At 34.6% G+C, this 25,630-nt stretch overlaps 4 protein-coding genes and 1 non-coding gene across 7 annotated transcripts; all 5 read left to right on the top strand.

Annotated features, from left to right (window-relative positions):
* The first annotated feature begins 990 nt into the window (after positions 1-990).
* Positions 991-4,826, top strand: LOC108209660 (serine/arginine-rich splicing factor RS31). Its single transcript, XM_017380693.2, has 6 exons — positions 991-1,115; positions 1,233-1,366; positions 3,437-3,549; positions 3,689-3,918; positions 4,031-4,378; positions 4,548-4,826. Exons 2-6 carry the CDS (start codon positions 1,258-1,260, stop codon positions 4,567-4,569), a joined length of 822 nt encoding a protein of 273 aa, XP_017236182.1. The 5' UTR covers positions 991-1,115; positions 1,233-1,257; the 3' UTR covers positions 4,570-4,826.
* Positions 4,827-5,626: 800 nt separating this feature from the next.
* TRNAV-AAC (transfer RNA valine (anticodon AAC)) lies at positions 5,627-5,700 on the top strand. The gene has a single exon. It is a non-coding gene; the product is annotated as a tRNA-Val (tRNA).
* LOC108209637 (bifunctional fucokinase/fucose pyrophosphorylase) lies at positions 5,700-12,463 on the top strand. 3 transcript variants are annotated; one of them, XM_017380646.2, is made up of 7 exons: positions 5,700-6,123; positions 6,825-7,098; positions 7,699-8,063; positions 8,589-8,715; positions 8,976-9,986; positions 11,026-11,756; positions 11,871-12,463. In XM_017380646.2, exons 1-7 carry the CDS (start codon positions 5,794-5,796, stop codon positions 12,267-12,269), a joined length of 3,237 nt encoding a protein of 1,078 aa, XP_017236135.1. In that variant the 5' UTR covers positions 5,700-5,793; the 3' UTR covers positions 12,270-12,463. The 3 variants fall into 3 exon arrangements, with proteins under 3 accessions (XP_017236135.1, XP_017236136.2, XP_063943884.1); XM_017380647.2 differs by lacking the exons at positions 5,700-6,123; positions 6,825-7,098 and adding an exon at positions 7,178-7,277; XM_064087814.1 differs by lacking the exons at positions 5,700-6,123; positions 6,825-7,098 and adding an exon at positions 7,315-7,460.
* A 2,644-nt stretch (positions 12,464-15,107) lies between these two features.
* On the top strand, positions 15,108-18,972 carry LOC108208018 (uncharacterized). The gene is made up of 5 exons (XM_017378485.2): positions 15,108-15,189; positions 16,540-16,591; positions 17,731-17,850; positions 17,974-18,064; positions 18,557-18,972. Exons 3-5 carry the CDS (start codon positions 17,737-17,739, stop codon positions 18,685-18,687), a joined length of 336 nt encoding a protein of 111 aa, XP_017233974.1. The 5' UTR covers positions 15,108-15,189; positions 16,540-16,591; positions 17,731-17,736; the 3' UTR covers positions 18,688-18,972.
* A 1,919-nt stretch (positions 18,973-20,891) lies between these two features.
* On the top strand, positions 20,892-23,601 carry LOC108206905 (sm-like protein LSM8). The gene is made up of 6 exons (XM_017377335.2): positions 20,892-21,116; positions 21,788-21,862; positions 22,129-22,169; positions 22,246-22,320; positions 23,238-23,290; positions 23,393-23,601. Exons 2-6 carry the CDS (start codon positions 21,826-21,828, stop codon positions 23,481-23,483), a joined length of 297 nt encoding a protein of 98 aa, XP_017232824.1. The 5' UTR covers positions 20,892-21,116; positions 21,788-21,825; the 3' UTR covers positions 23,484-23,601.
* The last annotated feature ends 2,029 nt before the right edge of the window (positions 23,602-25,630 follow it).

Raw genomic sequence — 25,630 nt, 5'->3', positions numbered from 1 at the left:
ATAATGTTATAAATATTCATACCTATTTTTTTTTTTTTGCTAAGTAAATATTCATACCTATTTAACACACGGGAACATAAAATGATATCATGTTTCTAATATTATAATTTGAAAACAAAAAATAATATCAAAAAAATAAAATAAAAATAAAATCAATGAATTTGACCGATCAAATTTTAAGAAGAAGAAAAAATTCAATGTATAGAAATAATTTATATATTTAAATTTTGCATATTATAGAATAATAGAAGAGTAATATGATATTTTTAGCAGGTATTTTAAATAACATAATAAAATACTCCTGCCGTCCCAATTGTATACATAATTTTTTGATACGTTTTTTAAGACTTCCTTAATATATATTCTCTCTGTTTTGAAATATAGGTCGCTTCACTTTTTAGCACACACTTCTAAATCTTTTGATCGCATAGGAAAAATTATTATTTTTTTAAAAAAAATTTAATTATAATAATGATCATAGATTTTTATTCAAATTTTTTTTAAAAATAATGATTACTATGGGGTCAAGAGACTTAGAAGTGTGTGCCAAAAAATCAAACGACTTATATTTCAAAACCAAAAGAATATATTTTTATTTTTCCAAATAAAAATTTGATATTTAAACTTTTATTTAAAAAATTAAAATTTTTTAATCTGAATCATATGAATGGGAGCCGTAAAACAGAGGAATGAATATACTCCACGTACTGATGACAGTCAGCACAAAAAATAAGAATACATTAATTATAGTTAACTCTGTACAGAAAACAAGATAGGGATATGTATGTAATTTGCGATCACTGCATAAAGCAAATTATCACTGCATTTAGCAATCATGAAAAATAAATACAAATGAGCATGAGGCAAAGCAGCCCAATGGGCCACTAGCCCAAACAAAACTAAACTTAAGTTTAGATTTATTTAATCTTTTAAAAGGCCCAAACGAGTGAAATCCTACCGAGGATCAATTTCGAATCGTGTAGAACCTCGAGGGACTTAAGTGTAATTATCCCCCTTGTTTTAGGGCTTACAATCATCCTATCATCATATATAAAAAGCCATCAAAAGCAGGGAGGGTCAGAACTTGTCACTTCGATTTCAAGGGCACAACAAAGGTATGATTCCCCTCTTGAATCTATTTTTATTTCTGTATGTTTATAAAATCATGTGCATATTTGTTTGTTTTTGTTTATATTCTGTGGTTGATTTTGGATTTAAATTTGAATATGAAGGGGATTGTTTTGAATTGGGGAAAACATGAGTAGGCCTGTTTTCTGCGGAAATTTCGAGTACGAAACTCGCCAATCGGACCTGGAGCGTTTGTTTTCCAAGTACGGGAGGGTCGAGCGCGTCGACATGAAATCTGGTATCTTTGTTTTATCCCTCTTTATTGAATTCTAGGGCTTTTAATTATTTTACAGCAACTGTTTTTGTTATTTATTTTGTATAAACGAATGCCGAGATATGTCCTGTGTCTAATTTCTATGCGGCATCGTGGATGGAATTGTATGTGTTTAGTATCTATTCCTCGGATATTAGGGTTCTTGTATTCGCCTGTGATAAAATTGGTTGAGTTTTATGGATATGGACATTGTGGGATATAGGGATGTTATGAACTTGAGAATTGTGGGGAATGTGGTATCTGCTATATGATTCTGCAAGTTGAATTTTTCTTAAGTGACTGTGGTAATGTTAAAAGATATAGAATCTTCTTAGGAGATAGTCTATTGATGAACATGAATGTTTTGGGGAAAGAGAGCAAGTGATTTCTGAAAAGTTCCTGTACTGCAGGAGAAGCATAGTAACTATGTTCGCTGTGGTCTGCTATTTCTGTGTACTGACTTGAAGAATGGTCTGTACATGTATAGAAAGGAATATATATATTTGTGGTTAATACTCTTGCTATTGGATTTATAAAGAAATTTAAACATATTTTCGTGCTGTTCCCTTTTTACATTTGTTTTTATTAAGTATATAAATAGCTGAATCAAGAAACAGTTAAATTGGAAATTTTTATTGAATCATATCATTTGCTCTGCTTCTCTTTTAATAGCGCAAATCGGATGATATAATAATGAGCTCATATACTTTACCTTTCTGATATTAAATAGGCATTGTTTGGTGTAACAATATGTAATAATTTTATCAGTAGTTTGGTATCTTCGAGATTGCAACTTTATAATTGATGTTGGACACTAAACAAATAATAATCAGTCTCTGCATATACTCTGCTATTAGGACTGATCACCAGAGTAATGTTAGTTGGCTAAGGTCTCGACTATGACCATTATTACCTTGTTTTCTTTCCTCACTAGTTATTGTGTTTAGACCTTGAGGTTACCTTTGTTTCTTGAATAGCTTGCTTCTTATATTTTCTAGCTGCACATGTCAGAACACCCCCCCCCCCCCCCCCCTCTCTCATACACACGCTTTTTGTGATTGGTGTTAACTAAATCATTCGGACTTTATTGAGAGCATGTATGGGAATGAGGTTGTAATATAGATATAACTTTTTCTCTTTTCTTTTTTTTAGCTTTATTTATTCACACAGCAAAGCCATATTTTTTTTTTATTAGCAGTGACCTTTTAAAGTATAAGGCTTGCAAGAGAAGCTTTTAACACAAATATTTTCATTTGCACTGTGGTATTATGGGAGAATAGACTCGTCTTGTACTAATTTATGCTTTGTTGCAAAGCTAAGGTATAAACTGTACAATATTAGACATGAGCGTTTCTGCTGATTTTCTATGTATGTATACTGGTGGGAATTAACATGTTGGCAGCCAAAGTTTTAAAATTTCCTTGGAGGAGAACTCCGTTTTAAGTATTTCTTTTGACGCAGGAACATCTACTAAGGGAAATGATCCTTTACCATGGCTTGCCAACATTTTGCCTGTCTGCTCTCCTTCCTAATCACAGATAGATTCATTCATTTACTCGATCATCTCTATCTTACTTAGCACTCTGCCCCAAAGTTGCATAACAAGAATAGTCATGGTGGATACATCAATTCTTCATGCCATGCCTTTAACCTATGATTATAAAGCATTCTGAATTCAATCATGCCTTTCCACTGCATCTGATGCCTTTCCACTGCATCTGATCATAAGGAGATTGATGATTCATTTCATGCAATGCCTTCCATTACTGAATTCGTGCTGTGAAAATGGTGAAGCATACTTGACAATGACACCACTAGACTTGATTTCTTGGATTTAAATGTCCCAACCTGTCACCTTTTAGTTCACCATGCAACAACGGCTCTACATCCTAGTGTTCATCAGTTCACATATTTGCAGGTTTTGTATACTTATGTAGTTCTTATGAGGGAAAGAATCTTAAAAGTGGCTGAAAGTATTCCACCTAACGAAGCGATCATGCTGCCAAGTTTAGTTATTAGTTTTTATCATGATATCTTACTTTGGTTCTGTTTCAGGCTACGCATTTGTTTACTTTGAAGATGAGCGTGATGCTAGAGACGCCATCCGTGCTCTTGACCATTATCCATTTGGATATGACAGGCGCAAGTTGTCAGTGGAGTGGGCTAAGGTTTCTAAAAGCTTGTGCTATCTCTGTTTTTATATGTTTTATAATGCTCTAATTTGTTTATACAAGGCTGGTGTAAAATAGAAAGTCTCGCCGTACTTCGAAAAGAAGTTGAATCATAAGTTCCTTTTTAATGTATCAGGGCGAACGTGGCAGGCACCGTGATGGCTCTAAATCTGTAGCTAATCAGAGGCCAACTAAAACATTGTTTGTCATAAACTTTGATCCTATACGCACAAGGGTCCAGGATGTTGAGAGACACTTTGATGTTTATGGGAAAGTTCTCAATGTTAGAATTCGACGCAACTTTGCATTTGTGCAGTTTGAAACACAAGAGGAAGCCACAAAAGCTTTACAGTGTACCCACATGAGGTATGTAAATGTACACGGGCATGGGCACGTGCTCTTTTTAAGACGCACACACCCACATCATATCAGTTGTACATTAAAGTGACCTAACAAGCTTGTTTTCTTCATTATTCAGTAAGATACTGGATAGGGTGGTATCTGTTGAATATGCATTGAGGGATGATGGTGAAAGAGGAGACAGATATGATAGTCCTAAAAGAAACTATGGGAGGCATGCAGATAGTCCTTACAGGAGGTCACCAAGTCCAGTGGGGCGCAGAGGTCGTCCGAGTCCCGATTATGGCCGTCGTGCAAGTCCTGATTATGGCCGTCGTGCAAGTCCCGATTATGGCCGTCGTGTAAGTCCCGATTATGGCCATCGTGTAAGTCCTGATTATGGCCGTCCTCGTAGTCCAGCATATGACAAGTACCGCGGTCCATCTTATGATAGACACAGGAGCCCTGAATATGAAAAATTTCGCAGGTAAATATTGCAGATACAATATTCCTAGAAGAAAGTCTTTCTTTTGAATGCCAACTTACGATTTTCTTTTCCTCTCTCTTTACTTAGTTGGTAATGTTTCTTCTTTCTTGCTTGTGGTTGTCTTTGAAATTCTTAATTTAATAATATATTCTTTTTGTTTGTGGAACAGCCGATCTCCTGTCAGGAGGTAGATGAGTGAAAAGACATCCAGTTCTAGGGGACATTGGGCAAGCAATATGTGCTGTCTGCTAGCCGTTTGATAGTCAATTATTATTGTGTAGGGAAAGAAAAGCTGTACTATCGTTTTTTACTTTTGTGGTTTTTATTAGATCTTTATCAAGTTGTTGAAATGATGTGAAGTGGCTAGACTTGTGCTCATGCATGTTAAAAACTACCATCCATGAATGACTTTCAACTAAGTATGAAGTTTGAGAACAGTTGTGTTTTATGTGGATGAGTGTGTTAAGTTTTAAAGTCTGAGATCCAACGGTTGAGTGTTCATCTGGGTTTTTTTAGCTTGGTGTTCAGCAGCTTCGCATATGTTGATCCAGCAATGGCGAATCTACCCCCTTTTATAGTGCTTGTGTCTTCTCGTAGATTGTATCAAATCAGACAGCAAGTAGTCTTGAGTTCCGGCCGTAGAATGAAACACATTATTCACCTAATAGGATGTTGCAAACTGCGCAGGACGGAATACTTGAAGAGGGTGTGATTGTAATAGCTTTGCCAGTTGGTGCAGGCAAGTAATTCCGATTGAGGGTGGTTGACTTGTATTACGTTTTTCAGCTCTTTTTGTGTTTCTGGAATTGGAATTATATTACAGATAAGGAGTGTTGCCGTGTTGGAATCGATGATATTCACTGTGCTCCCAAGTCCCAAGTTTGTTCAGTGAAGAAGAGGATTTACTTGGGGGTGCGAACAGATGAGTAAGGCTTGAGTCGAGCTTTAACTTTTTCCTAAACCAAGGCGAATCGATATGAGTTTTCTAATCAAATAAAAAATAATGTTCACGATCATATAAGAAACAATCCAAACACATGTTTGTTCACAAAAATTTGAGTCGATCGGATAAGGGGTGTCCAATTCATATATTCTTTTTACTCGATTCCAATCCTTAAAATAATAATCTTACGATTTACATTTCTATTCAATTCTAAGCATCTAACTGTGCAATCTATTATTATTTAAAAAAACGCGTATGCCAGTTCACAATTATAGTATACTATACCTTTGGCATTTCTTCACAACGGTTTCGTGGTGTAGTTGGTTATCACGTCTGTCTAACACACAGACGGTCCCCGGTTCGAGCCCGGGCGAAGCCATCATTATTTTTTTACGTTTCTTCAATTAAACAATGTCGGTGATAACTGATAAGTAGTGATCGCTTCCGTTTCTTTTTGGCTCCTGTCACAAAAATGGAGGATAAGAAGAAATGGGGCAAGAGAAACGAGAAAGCAGAGCTGAGCGAAATACTAAGAAAGTCATGGTTTCATCTGAGATTATCAGTGAGGCATCCATCTAGGGTTCCCACTTGGGATGCAATCATTCTCACTGCAGCTAGCCCTCAACAAGCTCAGCTCTATGAGTGGCAGCTCGCCCGCGCTAAGCGTCTTGCTCGTATTGCTCCTTCTACTCTCACTCTTGTTGTTCCTGATCCTCATGCTTGTCGGATCGGCTCCGGTGCCGCCACTCTCAATGCCATTCTTGCCCTTGCTCGTCATTACCAACTCAATTCCGATTCCAATGTACCAATTCCAAACCCCCCTTTTTCGATATTTGTTTCCAATGATAATTACTCGAATTGTACTTACTGAATTGTAATGACACTATTTTCGGGTAGTATTGTAGTTCAGAGTCAGCCCTTTTGGAGAACTAGTATGGATGACTTTTGGTTATTTTTAACGGATTTTGGGCACACACTAACAATGACTTTGTAATTAGTTGGCGAAAATTTATTGGATCTAATCCACTAATTATGAAGGCATGCACAAAAATCTCTATCAAACTAAAAAATAGTTGTTAGAGTGAGCCTATGGGAGACACTAGAAAATCCTATTTTTAATTGCACAACCCTTTCATGTTGATCTGTAATTTGAATATAAAAGTCGTAATTTGCTACCTCGCGGTTTGTTTGTGATGATATGATATTGATCTGCCGAGGAATCTTCTCCTACCCAAATTTGAAATGTAGTACCTTTTAGCTATGCCATGAATTCTCATGAGATGCAAGGGAAGGCTAATTATGACTATATAGTTAAATGTCTTTATAAAGAAACATTATGGACTTCTTGCTATGTATCTTAAAGTTTCATGTATGCTTACTTGCCTATGCTCTTCAGCATGTGATCAATTTATTTCCCACCTAGGTATTTCTCTTGCGCAAATCTAGAAGTTTAGGTCTCTTTCTTATTTTGCTTATTTTTGAACATGTTTTCATTGTATGCAGCTAAATGATAAAAATTCTTTAGGAGCTTCTTCCCTCCATGAGACGTCCAATAACGAAGTTTCCTCGCTGATGGTTAACTTCCTGGCTAAAAAGCACATTCTATTGCTTCATGCTGGCGGTGACTCGAAAAGGGTCCCATGGGCAAACCCGATGGGGAAAGCTTTCTTACCACTACCATATTTAGCAGCAGATGACCCGGATGGGTCAGTTCCCCTTCTTTTCGACCATATACTTGCAATATCTTCATGTGCAAGGCAAGCTTTCAAAAATCAAGGTTAAACTATATATCATCTCGCTAACACTTTAATATCTGGATTTTTTGTCACGTTGAAAATTTGATTCTTGTTCCTCAGAAACTTTAGATAAGTACTATCCCAGACAAGTTCATTTTCACTAAAGCAAGTCAGACATGTAGCTATCGAGTTGTCACAGAGACATCCCTAACAAACTCAGGCAGGTGTTCTTTTTTAGATGCAGCATTAATAGTTGTGCAGAACACTTGCCTTATTAGTGATGCCAATTATTTGTTTGATATGATTTTAAAAATTTAAGAGTTGCAGATCATAAAATTTGTAGATAAGACAAAGCAAGTTTATCCTAGAGAATCTGATTAGCTGTGTTCTACTGAAATTGTGAGTAAGTATCGATACATAGATTGCACATTAATACGATATTAGTTTCAAGATTTTAAAGTTATTGTTTGAAATGGCTCAGCATAATATACCGCTAAACTTAGTTGTTTTGGTTACTTTCATATTAACTTCCCAGTTACTTTTTAACACAAAAATAATAATAATAATAATAATAATAATAATAATAATAATAATAATTGTATTTTAACATTATTAACATTGTTTTGAACACATATTTGCAGGTGGAATATTAATTATGACTGGTGATGTTCTTCCAGTTTTTGATGCATTCACCATGGTTCTTCCAGACGATACTTCCTGCATTATTACTGTTCCGATAACTCTTGACATTGCTTCCAACCATGGTGTAATTGTGGCATCCAAAACTGGGACTTTCAGTGAAAGCTATTCCGTGTGCCTAGTTGAAAATTTACTTCAGAAACCTAGCGTCGAGGAACTTGTGAAGAATCAAGCAATTCTTAGTGATGGTAGAACATTGCTTGACACAGGAATAATAGCAGTTAGAGGTAAAGCATGGGCAGATCTTGTTTTAATTGCATGTTCTAGCCAACCTATGATTACCGAGCTTCTGAAGACCAGACAAGAGGCAAGCATTTATTGACAGATTAAGCCAAATCATACTCTTTGATACCCCATTATGTGGTATTATAATTTTGCTTGTGCTTGCTACAAAGCTGCTTCACTATATCGTTGATTATGCTTTTATATGTTTTTAGAAGTATTGCTATTCAACTGTGATGTTCATTGAGCAACTGCGAGTATTCGAAGAACCTTTTCTTGAGATAATGTAATAAGCTTTGTACCTTATAAGTTTAATTGTTGCATCCGATTGGCATAATGATTTCATGAACTACCGCCCACCAGAGATGCACATTATAATTCTTTTTACCTGTCTGTTTATACTAATGATTTATCCTATCTTATATGATTCACTGCAATATATGGCGTAGTAAGTTTCCCCTTTCTACTTCTGCAAATTTTATATCTCTATGCTGTTCTTTCTTTTATTACCATTAGTGATCCCTTTGTAACAATTTACAAGCATATCGCTCAAATCTAAATGTGTATGTTCTTGCAATTTTGATGTTTCTCATTTAATTATATTGCACAGATGAGCTTGTATGAGGATATAGTAGCATCTTGGGTACCAGCAAAGCATGCATGGCTAAAGCAACGCCCCTTGGGTGAAGATCTTGTTACTGGATTAGGGAACCACAAGATGTTCAGCTATTGTGCTTGTATGTAGTTGTCATATGATGTTGTTAATGTTAGTGGTACCATTAATTAACATGTTATCTACCTAAAACTCATACACGTGCATACCGCTAAAAGTTATGGATATATGATAATACTTTAATCCTACTTCTCAGATGATATATCATTCTTACATTTTAGCAAAACTCGTACACATGCATACTGCAAAAAGTTATGATTCTGATAATGGATTGTCAAATATATGCCCTCTAATTATATGATAATACTTTATCCTACTTCTCAGATGATTTATCGTTCTTGCATTTCGGAACTTCAAGTGAAGTCTTGGATCATCTTAGCGGGATTGGTGCAGGACTTGTTGGCCGTAGGCACTTGTGTTCTATTCCAGCAACAACAATATCAGACATAGCTGCATCTGCTGTTATTATATCTAGCAAGATTGCAGCTGGTGTTTCAGTCGGAGAAGATTCTCTTATATATGATTCTTCGATCTCTGGTGGTATACAGATTGGTTCGTTATCTATAGTTGTCGGCGTTAATGTCCCTGGAGTAGATGGTAGGTTCCACAATGATACATTCAGATTCATGCTTCCAGACCGCCACTGTCTGTGGGAGGTTCCTTTGCTTGAAGCTGGAAGGGTCATCGTGTACTGTGGCCTCCATGATAACCCCAAAATTTCACTTGCAAAAGATGGAACCTTTTGCGGGAAACCATGGAAGAAAGTATTAGATGATTTAAATATCAATGAAATAGACCTTTGGAATTCAGTAGGAACCCAGGAAAAATGCTTGTGGAATGCAAAAATATTTCCTATTCTCCCTTATATCGAGATGCTAAGTGTTGCTATGTGGCTGATGGGTTTAAGTGATAGAAACAATGATACCTTATTTGCACTATGGAAAGTTTCAACCCGTGTTAGTTTGGAAGAGTTGCATTGTTCAATCGATTTTTCACGAATGTGCAGAGGTTCCACAAATCATCAAGCTGATATTGCAACTGAAATTGTTAAAGCTTGCCTTAGCTATGGCATAGTTGGGCGGAATCTGTCTCAATTGTGTGAAGATATTCTTCAGAAGGAAGCCTCTGGAGTCAATATATGCAAAGAATTTCTCAACATGTGCCCTAATCTCCAGGCACAAAATCCGGCGATCCTTCCCAAAAGCAGAGCATACCAGGTACAGGTTGATCTTCTCCGAGCCTGTGGCAATGAATCAGTGGCGACCGAAGTGGAGCACAAAGTTTGGGCTGCAGTTTCTGACGAAACTGCTTCAGCAGTACGATATGGCTTTAAAGGTAAACATATATTTTGCAATCAGTTGTGAGATTATGAAAGTTTAAATTTGTCAATTTCAACACTTCGAACCCAAACCATTATTTCTTTTTTAACACAGCTGTGAATTATGTGTTTTGCACAGCGAGCTATCTGTTTTTGTAGTTGTCTATTAAGCTCTACGGAATCCATGACTCCAAGCCGTGTGTGGTTGGTATATTGTGCACAACAAAATTTACCCCGACTCTTCACTTCCCTCGAGTATCCGTGTTGGATACTCGACCTCGGATATGGGTGTGGACACCATGACAGTTATATTAAGACAAAAGCATGTAAAATTTTCAAAATATTGCCGAGTCCAACACTCGGACACATATCCATATTGGAAACTTTTGGTCGAGTCCTGGTAACATAGAAAATACTTATTCCATCATGGCTTATGAAGGTGGATAGGCCTCTCTCTTGAAAATTAACATTTATTAACATTGCCTCCATGCTAGGCCCTATTAGCAGTCTCTGCCTTGACAATACTTTAAAATGTATCTCCTTGCCCAATTATATCTACAATGTTTTTAACTTATTCCAAATGGGCCGACGGAGGCCAATTCAACCAAAATTTGTGCACTTTTCGCGAGGTTAATCATATGTTACGGAGTAGAATCATCTTGTTCCTCTCATTTGAACATGTGAAACCACTTAACAGCTAACTCTACACATGGACAAATTCCCTGCGTATTGGCTTGCACATGTGCTAAGTTGTCCAAAACACTTAGTTCAATGATAATTTTATTACATCAAGAAATTTTCTGTTTAAAAAGTTAATAAAGAACATACTTTAGGCTCCATAGTATAGTCATATTAAAGACTAAAACTGGATAATATTAATAAATGCTATCAAGTTTCAGTTTAGCTATATTAATTATTTTTTTCTATGCTATTATATTGGTGTCTTAAATGCTAACTTTTTCCCTCTCAAAACATGCAACATGGCAACACCCACGAAGTTAACTAACACTGTGTACTTGATCATTATATTCTAACAATTTCTTCTCTGTTTAGCAGAAGATTTTCTGGAAACATCCACTAAAAATCTTGGGATAGCATATCATGAAAACAACTTAACGGGCTGTCTAAGTGAATTCTTTACAAAAAAGGTGAAGGTAGAATTACCTGTCCGCGTAGACTTTGTTGGTGGTTGGAGTGATACCCCACCCTGGAGCTTAGAGCGTGCTGGTTGCGTCCTGAACATGGCAATAACTCTGGAAGGTTCTCTCCCTATTGGTACTATCATAGAAACAACAAAGACAACTGGAATATTGATTAGTGATGAAGACTTAGATCAAGTATTTGTTGAAGATTTTACTTCTATCAAGACTCCTTTTGAAATTAATGATCCATTTCGGCTAGTTAAATCGGCATTGCTGGTTACGGGCATTATCCATGACAAGATCTTGCTTTCAGTGGGCTTGAAGATTAAGACATGGGCTAATGTCCCTCGTGGTAGCGGTTTAGGGACTTCCAGTATATTAGCTGCAGCTGTCGTGAAAGGGCTTCTTCAAATAACTGACGGGGATGAAAGTAATGACAATGTTGCTAGACTTGTTTTGGTTTTGGAACAGCTAATGGGGACAGGAGGTGGATGGCAAGATCAAATTGGAGGCTTATACCCTGGCATAAAATTTAGCACTAGTTTCCCTGGAATACCGTTACGGTTGCAGGTCACTCCCCTATCAGCTTCTCCTCAGCTTATTAAAGAGTTGCAGCAACGTCTTCTAGTGGTATTTACCGGACAAGTGAGTACATTTTTTTTAGATTACTAGACTCAGTTAGATTTTTATTTACTAGTAACTCTCAAGTTCTACAGCAATTTTGTTAACTTTTTAGCATATTTCTGACATTTTGTTTAGGTTCGACTTGCACACCATGTCTTACAAAAGGTTGTGACTCGCTATCTCCGCCGTGATAACCTTCTTGTGTCCAGCATCAAGCGCCTTGCGGAGCTGGCAAAGATCGGGAGGGATTCCTTGATGAACTGCAACATAGATGAGATAGGAAATATAATGTTGGAGGCTTGGAGGTTGCATCAGGAACTTGATCCTTTCTGCAGCAATGAATTTGTTGACAAGCTTTTTGCATTTGCTGATCAATACTGTTCTGGTTACAAGCTTGTTGGTGCTGGGGGAGGGGGTTTTGCATTATTGCTAGGAAAAGATGCTGCAAGTGCCAAGGAAATGAGACTTGTACTTGAAGAAAATCCAGAATTTGACGTAAGATTCTACAATTGGAACATCTTTTTGCTGAACTAGGAGAAAGCTTCATCCTCAGACGAGGGTGATCTATGACTAAATTCACATTTCATTAAATCACTGAATGTACACTTCTGTCTTGGTTTTCTTGTATATTTTTCTATATCATTGTAGAATTGTACGAGCCTACTATAGTTGTCGCAAACTCAATAAAGTTCACAATTTACTAAACTACAATGAGATATTTCCATCAATACTGTTTATTAGTATCGGAAATGTATGGAACTTAAACAATTTGGCTAATGACCTGGCGGAGAATGTTCACAAGAGAAATTATTCATCTGTGGGCTGATTTGCAGAGTGAGTTGTTTGACAATTGCAGGTCAAAGTTAAGCATTTGCAGCAGATCAAGAGGGGAAAAGATGAAGATCCTTGTAGAGTACAGCGACCAAACCAGGTAATCACAGGCATACTTTTACAGTAATTTTTTTCTCACTGATAAGAAAATCCTTTTTCTATTTCTCTCTGTGTGCTTTGTCGGGTATATTCAAGGGAATTGCAATGCTGGCGAGTTTAGTGATAGGTATTACTTGATGTTTCTCTTTTAGTCTATATTGTGCGAATATGGGGTACAGATCTTGTTTGGTGACTAATCTACGTGTGGAATAGAAAGCTGTTTGCTTGTTTTAGTTGATTTCTTCTATTTGGGTAAATATTGAATCACCATATTCTCAAGTCAACTTCAAGGGTGCGGGAGCCTTGTTCACTGTGTACACCCATAATTTTATTTAAGAAAATGAATATGAGAAAACTCAGGTGGTTCATATGCTGCATGTATTGATTACACTATTTTTGTGGCAATTTCGAGCCCCTTCCAATTAGAGTAACTTGAGTCAATATCAATTATATTCTCCTTGACATTATGCCCCTCCAAAAATCAAGTTATATCACACTGATGTTCCTCCATAATTTTATCATACATGGAAAATGATGTAAAGTCTGTTTGTGACAGCAAAATAACTCAATCATTATTATCCCTGGAGGCACAAACTCTTATATTTTATTTGCACAAGCTATGATAATGGTGCTATAAATTCTGTTAGATAATGAAAATAAACAATTAGTCACTCAGCTTATTGCTTAATATATTTCGATTAATCACATATTGGGTACATCTTGTGCATGACATAATTGAAATTTCCCACTGGCAAATTCATGCTTTCTGGTGTCAAGGAATACATAATGTCAATTACACTTGTTACGCAATCGGCTGATGTATTTCAGAACTACCGTTGCTGGCTAAACCAAATTTCTGTGTGATCTTCAGTTCTGCAGCATATTCATTAACTATGAAATTCTGTTGTTGTCGAAGGATGAATATCAAGAATGGGGTACTGTAACGTGTTTGATCATTTCTACTTTGAAGCCATTATCTGAAGCTTGAAGTTTGTGTATAACTTGCTTGACTAGGGGAAGCTTTAACGCATTTTAATTTTCTTGTTGCAGCAATATTTAACTCTCTGATTGATATATGTATGCTTGATGATTTCGTCATTTTTTCTCACCAATATTGCCAAATGACAATTCTTTATACTACCAGTAAGAACTTGGCATAATGAATCTATCTTTAAAATTCTTCAGGGTCTCTGGTGCCTGTAACAATGAAGATAACTGCAAGTAAAGATCGTTTCTCCCAGAAATGTTGTCTTGTATTTATCTGTCCAAGGCCAAGTGTTGCTAAGCTACTTTCTCAGGTGTATTTGGATCAGGTTCTAGTGGAGACATCGCCCCCATTTGATAATCTATCGAATAGTGTCTCAGATGGGAGACCTCCACAAAAGTTGAAATGAAATCATGTGGGAAGAACACGATAAAAGCACTCCGTTGGGCCGACACCGATAAAGTTACGATAGCGAATGGGATTAGATACTCTAGTAGTCCTAACCGTAAACGATGGATGTTAGGCGTTGTATGATCCGTGTAATGATATAGCTAACGAGTTTATTATCCCGCCTGGGGCGTACGTTCACAAGAATGAAACTCAAATGAATTGACAGGAGCCCGCACAAACGATGGAGCGTGTGGTTTAATCCGATGCAAAGCGAAGAATCTTATTAGGCTTCGACATGCAAATCGTCTTGAAAGAGAGGGATGCCTTTGGGAATACGCATAGGTGGTGTATGTCAGCTCTTGCCATAAAATGTTGAGTTAAGCCCACAACCAGCGCATCCTCGTGCTTAAAGTCTCACAAAGTCTCACAACGAACGAGTTAGTTTTTTATTTTCACATTTGAAAAGTAGTAGATTCAACTTTTTTGATTAAATTATTTTGATTTTTAGAATCTGAGTTGTATACAATCACTTAAGAAAATAATTTATTTATTATATTATTGTTATTTTAAAACTCAATAAAATATGAACATAAAAAAAACCCTATACAAACTTGTATATTAAAAATTATCTTAGAGGTTACAGTTTTGATTTTATATAAATTTTTAAAATTTAATGTCCCACATCAATATAGACGATCGAATGAAATTGAAATATTGGAAATGATATGTATCGTTATTATTGTATTTGTAGTAATTTCTTTTTCTAATATATGAACTACTTATAATGCATATTACTCAAATAATTAATTTCTATTTTATATTTATCATTTTAAATTTAAATTATTATTTAAAATATATACAAACATGCTCTTAATCGATAATATTTTATGAAGAAACGGATATGACTTTAACTAATTCTGTCAATTTGTTTTGATTATGACAATCCGTTAACATAATAAAAAAAATCCAAACACATGATAATAGATTATGAATTAAAAATAACAAATATAAAACTTAATAGTATAATATATACAGTTAATCGTTGATCATAATTGAATATCTTTAAAACAGAAATTGATTAGTTTAATTAAATAAAAAACATAACGAGGGCTGAATGGTTGCAAAACCTTAATTGAAACACTATATAAAATAGACTTAATTGCATTTCGTGTGCTTAAAGTATTTTATAATTGCACGATGATGTCTAAATTAATATTTTGGCCATTTGAATGGCTAATTATTCTTTATTTAGCCAGACGGGTGGCTATGCAGGAACACCGTTAGAAATTTAACAGAGCGTTAACAGACTTGGGGGCAAAAATGTAAATGACAACACTTATATACATTCATTTCTTTCTCTCTCTGCGTCTCTATAGAGAGAGGAGAGGCAGAGCTTGATATAAGAGAGATTGTAATGGTTGCTGCTACTTGTTCCAGGAGTGCAATGCTTTATTTGCTTCAATGCTTGCAGTTTCTTCCATGAGTGCAATGTTTTTGTCTGCTTCCCACCCTTCCATTTTGCTTCCTTTTCTTTTCTACCCGCAGGAGAAGATAGACTCTTTGCTCCAAATTCATTTTTGACTCTTATTCATGCAATATGTTAAAAACTCACCATTTTGTTTGGTTTCTGATAACTACACATTATATCTGTTTGCTATCTATTATCTTTGAATAATTATGAATTCATCTGATAACTACACATTATATCAGTTTTCTGCCATCTCTATAACCAATATGTCAAAAAAAGAGGAAAAGTTTGTTTTGAAGTAAGCTTGATTGCACCTATTGAGAATGCTTTCGAATGAGGTGAAAATGTGATTGACAAGGATGGTGTAAGTTGGTGCATGAGATAAATTGTTGGTCACTAGGTCCTACAATGCATGTACTAGCAATGTTGCAGAAACCCTTGCTTCGGTAGCTAGCGAAGACGGTGCAGAAGAAAAGCTGTGAAATCATTGAGTTCTTGAGAATCAGATGATACCGGAGATTGGTTTGTCGGGTAATGAAGCAACTGATGCACATTTTTTAGATGATATGGATACTTCAGATGGAAGTGGCGAGACTGCCACAAGAACATGGCTGATTGAGGGTGTTTGTGATATTGATGAAAGCACTCAAACTTCTATAAATTTGGTATCCACCGTTGAGCATTATCACATTATGGAATAGTTGCAGGTGTTACAGAAGCTATTGATAGCAAGGGTCTTAATTCTGATGGAGATGTCAAATTTGGAGATCACAATTTTTTGATAACTGGGAGTGGGGAAATATTAGCCGAGAATGTTGACTGCAGAAGAGAGAGAGCTAAAGGTTTGAGCCTTTGGCCCCATGCCTGTTAAAGTCCCGTTAAGTTTTTAACAGAACTCATGCGTAGCCACTCATCTGGCTAAATAAAAAACAATTAGCCATTCAAATGGCTATAATAATAATTTAGACATAACCGTGCAATTATAAAATACTTTAGACACACAAAATGCAATTTAGTCTATAAAATATAAATAGCTGCCGGAGCTCCGGCTATTCCTTCCCTTTTCTCTTGGACGCCAACTCGGTATGTATGCTTCTTGCTTCTTTAATCAATTCGTTTTGTGCCTTTTTTACCCCCTAATTACACATCCTATACTTACAAATAGTCGTATCGATTTTATTGCTTTTATTTTGCACTTGAAGCCCTGAATTCACTACTACGTGTTAATAGCTGCCGCTGATCTTATAGAATTGGGTTTAGTAGCTCAGCATGATGCTAAATGTATTTGTTTGTAAATTACAACTATTCTATGCTTATAATTTGTTATATGCAGTTTATTGTTCTGATTTCGCGCCTAAATTGGGTACTACATGTCGATATCGTGTAGAAAGAGGTTTAGTAGCTTAGAGTGATGCTGAACTTGTTATGAGTGAATGTAATTATCTGTTTACGAACTTCTCACCAGGGAAATTATCGTCTTGGGTTCTTGGCTTCTGCCCATTTCAGACTAGTTGTATACCTGTTTATTTACTGAGAGCTGGAAAGTAAATTCTTTTCTATTGATCTCTGTTGTGACAAGTTAGTTATATCTATCTTGATTCAACTAATAATCATTTGAGACCTGACTGGCATCATTTTGTATTGTTTTTAAACCATCGTGATTCGTAGTATCCTCTCCTGGATACTTCTTTATTCATAGTACCCTCTCCCTGATGATTCTAGATCATACATTGCCTGGGTAATTTCTTGATCAAAGTATTATACTATCGGGTTCTTCTGAAATTACAGTTATGCTGTGGCCCAGTTTTTTGGTTTAAAATTGTCCTTTGTAGTGACCTGTAATATTATAACACAGAGTAATTTAATTACATGAAGCACTAAGGTCGGTCGAGCAACATCTGAATTTGGAGAAGCTATATGTGCTAATCATTACTTTGTTTTCTTATATATTTTTCTTTGGAGATGATAGTGTGTTGCAGAACTTGTTTTAGCAAAAGAATGATCATGGTGTGAAATCTATAATATGGTTTGTCAAAATATTGACTCCTTGTATATATGTACTTACTATGCAATAGAGAATCAAGTATATCATAATGCTTTACTAATTCAACAAGAATAGTAAAATACAACATTAAGATTCTTAAATAGAACATTGTTTATGCAGTGTCATATTTTTCAATAAAAGGGCTCACATTCTAAATTTTCTCTTAACTATATTTCAGTGTAAAATGGAATTCTGCCCTACCTGTGGAATGTTAGCGCAATATGAGTTGCCCAATATGAGCCAGCCTGGTAGATTTTTTTGTCCACAGTGTCCCTATGTCTGTAACATCGAGCCCAAGGTATTTTTATTCGCTTAGTCTACCTATATATATTCCCTTTTATTTATTTTTATGTTTGCATGTTTTATTCTTCTGTGCCCTCATATTTATCCAAGATTTTGTGTGTGTGTGTGTGGTTTACAGGTTAAAATAAAGAAGAAATATGAGTTAGTTACTAAACAGATTGACCCTGTCATTGAAAATGATGACTTCAAGAATGCAGCTACAACGGAAGGTGATTTTATGCCTCTTTATTTTGCTATATCATGTATATCCTTAAAGTTTGGATCTTCATCTTATTTGCTCCAACATGTTTTAGTAAAAATATATTGTCATTTTTCTTTAAGATTCTATAAACCTACACACATATATTTAATTCAATGCCTATATGTTTTAATGGGACTGGAAAGTTTTGCATGTTTTGACTGTAGGTTTAGTTACAAATAGGAAGTGGGAATTTTGTTTTGGCACCAATCTAGCCATTCTTTTATACTATTAAGGTTGCAAATAAATTTTTTACTTTTGACCCTTCTAAACTTTACATTCATCAGAACAATGTTTACAAATTCAGTGCTCTTTGTATGAAGAAAGATTTGGAGAATATAGGTCTTCTAAAGAAAATTTTGGGCGGGTGTAATTGTGTGCGACTTCAATATATTTATACGTTTTTTCTCTATTCTACCTTGTAAATCTTTTTACTAATAATATTGTGGACTTCCTTTTGCAGCTAAGTGCCCACAATGCGGTTATGGCAAGGCAGCTTTCCAGCAATTCCAGACCAGGTCTGCTGATGAGCCTATGACAACATTTTATTGGTGTATGAATGAGGTTTGTCGAGCACGCTGGCGTGAGGATTGAAGAGGGCCTTGCATGAGCACTGATTGCAAGGGTTTCATGTTAAGATGTGCCTTTCACCTAGGTGCTTCAGTTTTGGGCTTTTCTTTGCCTTCTCCCAAATTTTGGGCACATGTGCTGTGACATTCTCATTTAAGGGTCTGTTTGGGAGTGCTGTTAAAAATTGCTGTGCTGTGAGAAAAAGTGCTGGTAAAATAAGTGCTGTTGTAGAAATCAGATAACTGTTTGGTAATTTTTTGATATACTTATTTTGAGTTATAATATTAAAAACAATAATGTTTTTGGTGATGTTTTATAATGAAATCTATAACAGCATTCTGCAAAAGCTGAAAAGCAGCTTTTTCCAAAAGCATGGGAGGACCTGCTTTTTCTAACAGCAGCTTTTCAGCTAAAAGCTGCTGTTAAAAAAAGCTGCTTTTCGATTTACCAAACAGTTTTTCACATGCTTTTCAGCAAAAAGCTGCTGTTGCTGTCTGCAACAGCAACCCCAAACAGTACCTAAGTACACATAATTATTTTTATCTGTCTGCCGATACTAATATAGTTTCTCCCTTTATAAGTTTTTCAATATATAGTCTACTAGGAATATGGTCATTATTTTATAGGAACTAGTTCCATTAGTAACTTTGTCAAAAAAGAACTTCACTAATATTTTTTGAACCTGTTGGACCATAGTGATTCTACAGATTATATGTATATGTGATGCACCCTAGGTGCCTTGTACGTTTTTGAAATTATTGAGAAACTATAGCCGCATTGGTAAAGAATAAACGGCGTCATCTTAGTAAATTAATGAAATTTTCGGCTACTCGCATAGTAACAACTTTCTTGTCACCAGTGCCAAGTTCAGCACAAATCTAATTATTTATTTTCAAATTAATTATGATTTTTCTTTATTATATATTTCCTCGCTCCATAGTGGTGGGATGAGCATAAAAAATTAAGTTGACAATGTTTATGTTATTATAGTGGTGGGATCAGCATAAAAAATTAAGTTAACAATGTTTATGTTATTATAGAATGTAGATGTAAAAGAAAGTAGCGTCCCTCCGATCTTTTTTTTGAGTTGCGTAGATTTTTTGCACATAATTCTATGTGCTTTGACTATCTATTTAAAAATATTTTTTCTAAATTTTTTTTTGAATTAAAATATGAGACATACATTTTATTTTAAAAAAATTAAAAAATAATAATTTTAAGTAGGTGGTCAAAAGCATGTAGAATTGTGTGCAAAATGTCTAAATGACTTATAAAACGGAATATTAAAAATTATTATTTTTTGAATGTATAAAAATGATGGTACATTCAAAACGGAAACTGTAAACTGTATAGATATGAAAAGGACGAGAGAGTATCCACTTTTTTATTCCAAATGATATAATCCTATCTACTCTAATCCTTAAATATTATTTAATTAATTTTACTTTTTCAAGAATTAGGGATAAGCGCAGAACTAAACATATTTTATAATTTAGTGGATATGATAAATTGAACTAATAAGTCGACGATGGACTTTTCAAATAAATAAATCTAAAATGTATATAATAAATAAAATACTTAAATACTTTTATTTGGAAAAATAAATCTGTGAAACAGATTTTAATCCATAGACTCATGTGATAATAGATTATTTATATTTTGAATTCAACTGAGAATCGATTATTTATATGTTTTGAATCTAGTCGGGAATAATAATGTAAAGTACATATAATTATATGTGTATGTTTTTTTAACGATGTAAGATTTTTAAATTGATCAATTACTTTCAGCAACAAAAAATTGTAAGTCATGATAAAATATAAAATAATTACATATATAAGAGCTATTATTATAAAAGACAAAAATAGAAAATAAAGATATCATATAACGTATATGATATGTAAATTGATTGTCGGAATATGAAGAAAAATACGATAAAATTATATTGTTTTAAATAAAATTTATCAATTGACAGAAAAAAATCAAATTTAAAACAAAGAGACCATGAATTATGTGATTTCATGCCATGACGAAATTTTATTGTATGATGTTTAGAAGTCACTGGATTAGACTCAGCTGAAACTGTTATATTAGTTTCTAATTTTTATTTTAATTCAAGAGAACTCAAATGTCTAAAATATCAAAGAACACATCCATTTACGGTAGTAATATATTCTGATATAACGATCGTCAAAATTATATATGAGTAAAAAATCTGAGATACGCATGGGTTTGTAACATCATATCGACCAAATCAATAACAACATATTTTCATATTAAAATAATTATTTTTGGAATTCTCTGTATTTAGAATTTTTAAAAAGGTTATTTTTTGCTTCCGGGCCTGTAAATTTGATAAAATGTTTCAAATTAGGGTTTCTTCTTTCGTTTTACAAAACTAAAGAGGCATTTGGGGATTAGGGATTAGAAGTCTGAAGCTATTGTAAGCGAAGGTAAGCCGAGTTCAATTTCTTAGTTTTTCCTTGCATAATTCTCCATGTAATTGAAGTTAATTCAATAAGTTCAGTGACTGCTGCTTTTTTTTTTGCGTGTGTGTATATATATGTTTATTCTTGTGGTTGGTTGCTGTCGGCGTGGGTTGGGTAGCGGCTGAGACGCCGGCGGTTTACAGAGTTGATGATGGAGGTGTTACAGTGGTGTGTGTGTGTAAACAGCGGAGGTTGTTGCCTCTATATGTTATATGTGCTATCTATTTAAGTCGTGTTTGGTTGGGGTGAATGGAATGGAACGGAATGTGGTAGAGACTGCATCTATATGCTTAAGTATGTACCGAGGTTAGCTGGGATGTAATGGGCATGTGTAGCCTTATTGGATAAGATTGTGTGTTAATGGATTCTCTCTTTATTGTTCTTGGGCTCATGACTTTATCACTGAGCTTGAAAGGGTTGATATGACATCATCCAACTGAATATCTGATTTTATATATTTTCGTTTGATTGCTGTTAGAATTAATCTCTTTGTTGTCTTCCATATAGCATTATTACTAGATTATTTTTACTTATTGTGACAATTTGTCAGTGCTATGAATACTTGATATTATTGACTTATCAGAAGATTCAGAACTATCTTTCTATGTTTTTTTATGTTTATTTTATCTCTGAAGGCTGAAGAAATCTTTTGAGTTGTGGTGATCTTTACAAAATGTCGGCTGGGGCTGGACTTGAAAATCTTGTAGATCGTAAGTATCTTATGTTTATTCTTAATATATTATTTTCGCGCTCCCTTTAAGAACTTTGTTTCAATAGCACGCGCTTGCATGAACTTGGATTATGTTGCATTTGATGATAAATACTCGCTGTGACGTCATGAGAATATGGTATATCCTCATAGCATTTCTAATTTTTGTTTGCCAGAAGAAACTAATTTGCCACAAATAAAGTCCAATTATCCCTATGCAGTATTTACTAGTCTGGTGCCATCAATATTTCAATTTTCTTTTTGCAGAAATCATTTCTGTGATAACAAATGATGGGCGCAATATACTGGTGAGTATCTTCTTGTTTAGAATTTTATAACTTTGGTTGGTTCTATTTACTAAATGTCAGCATCATTTCTTTTCAGGGAATTTTAAAAGGTTTTGATCAGGCTACAAATATTATTCTCGATGAATCTCATGAACGTGTGTATTCCACAAAGGTATGAATTTATTTATGCAGATATATTGTTTCACTTCGATAGTTCTTTTACAATCGTGATTCGCGAGTTTGCATAGTTGATACTTCTTGAGATAATTTGGCATGCTATCAATATGGATAAGTCAGCATGCTTTCAGTATGTGAATTTTTGGGTTTTTTTAAAAATGCGAGTTTCTTCGATAGTTGCTCATACAATTAGTTTGGTTTCTTGCCAATGTTGTGCTATAGGTTGTGCAAAATATAGAACAAAAGATAGTGGAGCATAATTGCCACCTCATTAAAATTGAACATAGCGGGGAACTTGGTGTAAAGCTAGGTAGAAAAATAAATCTGTGTTTTAATTGAGTGGAGTCCGTGGAGGGTTGGTTAAATCTGGAACAAGATATAGAACCAACCATTGGAGACATGGTGCTATTTTAGCACCAAAAATCACTTTTTGGTGTTAAAGTTATAGCAATAGCTCCATCTATTCTAGCACGACCATTGGAGTGGCTGACATTGGATTCTGAAAGTTGATGATGCTGCTTGGAAACATATATAAAAACAAGATGGCAGAAAGTGAGTTGAGGCCTTCTTTTGTAAACATTTTTTCCACGTATTGTTTTGGAGGAGGTTTGCTAAGGAATGCATCAGAAAATTTATCCCTTTATATTTCAGGGTTACTCTGTCTCGATTGGCTATGTGAATCAATCTTCTTGGTTTTGGAAATGGGACAGCTGATAAGTTAGATGTGTGAATAACTTATTTTAAAATAGTTAACGTTTTAGGTCAATATATGAAAGACAACACTTATAGGAGGTCTACACATCTGGCTATTTCTTCCTTCTTTGATTAGATTCCATAAGTTACAATCAATTGTTTTTAAATATATCTGGAAAACTTTGCCTTTAAGCTGTAGTCTCTTTTTATGATTTACAGGAAGGTGTGCAGCAACTTGTCCTAGGTCTGTACATCATCAGGGGGGATAACATGTATGGTTACTCAATTTGGTTCATGATTTTGGCTGATATGTCCATTGGCCTGCATATACCAAATTTATGTTATTATATTGTTGTTTGTCGTCTCATTTGCAGAAGCATCGTTGGCGAGGTAGATGAAGAGCTGGACGCAAGCTTGGATCTTTCGAAACTGAGAGCTCATCCCCTGAAGCCTGTTATACACTAGTTTGTTTAAATTAAATGAGTCGCTGTCCAAGTTGAATGTTGTACGAAAAATTTGTTCTTGGATTAAAAAATAGAATCTATTAATTGCCATAATCAAAATTTTGAGATTCAGATTTTAATTGTCATCTTATTAGAGCAACTCCAATGCAATGCTATACTTGGTTCTATTGCTATATTATAGCATCAAAAGTAAAAAAACTCAACTCCAAAGGGGTGCTATATTTGGATGCATCCATGCATAGATGCATCCTTGGTTCTATATTTGAAACCAAGGATGGATCCATCCATGTTCCCACATCCTTGGTTCTATATTTTATTTATAGAAGTTAGGTAAAAGTTAATGAGTTGGTTAAATTTGAAACTAGTTATAGAACTTAGCATTGGAGTGCAAGTTTTATTTTAGCACCAAATAACACTTTTTGATGCTATATTATAGCAATAGCAATAGATATATAGCATCTAGCATTGGACTTGCTCTTACAAAGTAAATATTCAGATTGTTATATAAAGTATCCATATCTCTTGCTAGCATTAAGGTATTGAGTTTCTTTTCAGTTGGTCAATTACAGAAATTTGTGTACTCACCCCCTTGATCTCCAGTGTGTTTCATCCTTCAGTTTATTGTTATTACAGTAATACTATATTACTATATATGTATCATATATATTTTTTCAACTTTATCACATTATTCAGATTCAAAAGGGTATGGAAGTGGCTATGTACTCACCCCAAAAAACCTAAATGTGGTTTACCTTGTAGATGCAAGTACCGATGTTGTTTGTCTTTGCATTGCCATGTTTGAATTTAAGTCTGTTCTTTTGTCGTGTGTAATTGTGTTGCTATGGTAAAGCTCACAGTTGTCCTATGTATATGATGGAAAGTGGTCGTTTGTCTTTGCATTGCCATGTTTGAACTTAAGTCTGTTCTTTTGTCTTGTGTAATTGTGTTGCTATGGTAAAGCTCACATTTGTCCTATTTATATGATGGAAAGTGGTCGAACGTAGTTAGCAGATGTTTTCTTCTTGCCACACACATACTCTATTGAATATAAATCTCCATCATCTAGGTTTTAAATCTATTTCTACACAGATATCAATTTGCTTTTTACTCATCACACATTTTGGTTATAAATATGTTTGTTTGTGTTAATCAAAAATAATTGTTTTGAAATTCATCTCAGGGTGATTTTCAAATTTCAAATGCAAGCTTGACACCTATCCTTCACAAAAAATCATAGTTCTACAACTATATCTTGCGAGTTCTCAGTAAGTCACTTTGTGGTATGTTTGACACACTTGTTGAGAATTCTAATTCATTAAAACTTTTGTAGAGGTAATTTCATGATAATTTTATGTTAGATACACTTGTTGATCTATATAAACTCTATAGAAGTAATTTCATAATAATGTTATTGAATTTGTTACAATTGAGTTTAGCTGGCAATAGATATTTGAGTTTGTGGTATACTGTAAAATTTTTATTTGAGTTTGTGGTAGGCCAGAACACTTGTTGACAACTTGGCTGCAGAATGTCCTATAAATTTGTTTTTGACTCTCCACGGTTACTAAATTTAAATTTTATGATGCGTTTGGTTAGGATGGATGCAATGCGTAAAAGTTAGAAGAAAAAAATAGTCTTAGAATGGAAGAAATAAAAAATTACTGAGTAGATGCAAATTTCTATGATGAGATTTGGATAGAAATTTTTTTATATGAATTTCTACTATTGTTTGAGCTCTGTTCAAGGACTATATGAATGGAATAATGGAATAAATATACCGTTTGAACTAGAAATTATTATATATAATTAAAATTATGAAAAAGTGTTGCATATTAATATTTTTTATAAATATATTAAATCTAATATAAAAATACAACATGGATGGAGCGGATGTTCGGTGATCACATGCACCACCATGTTCTTAATGGAGAAAGACTAGTATTTAGTTATTTACTAGGTAGTTAGCCGTAGTTTTTATTTGGTGTATATATAAACTCATATATACATACGAAGACGTTTGTAAATTGTACATATACACCGAGTCAAGTGCGGCGACTTACCTCGTGTAGAAACATAGCTGTCAACTTTATTTAGTTGCGGGAGTCGCACGAGAATAGTGATCATTTGAAATTACACAAATTAATAATA

This window comes from Daucus carota, chromosome 2 (genome assembly GCF_001625215.2).
Source record: "Daucus carota subsp. sativus chromosome 2, DH1 v3.0, whole genome shotgun sequence".
Lineage (NCBI taxonomy): Eukaryota > Viridiplantae > Streptophyta > Magnoliopsida > Apiales > Apiaceae > Daucus > Daucus carota.
The sequence above is the reverse complement of the archived record's forward strand: the minus strand, read 5'-3'. Positions and strand labels throughout refer to the sequence as shown.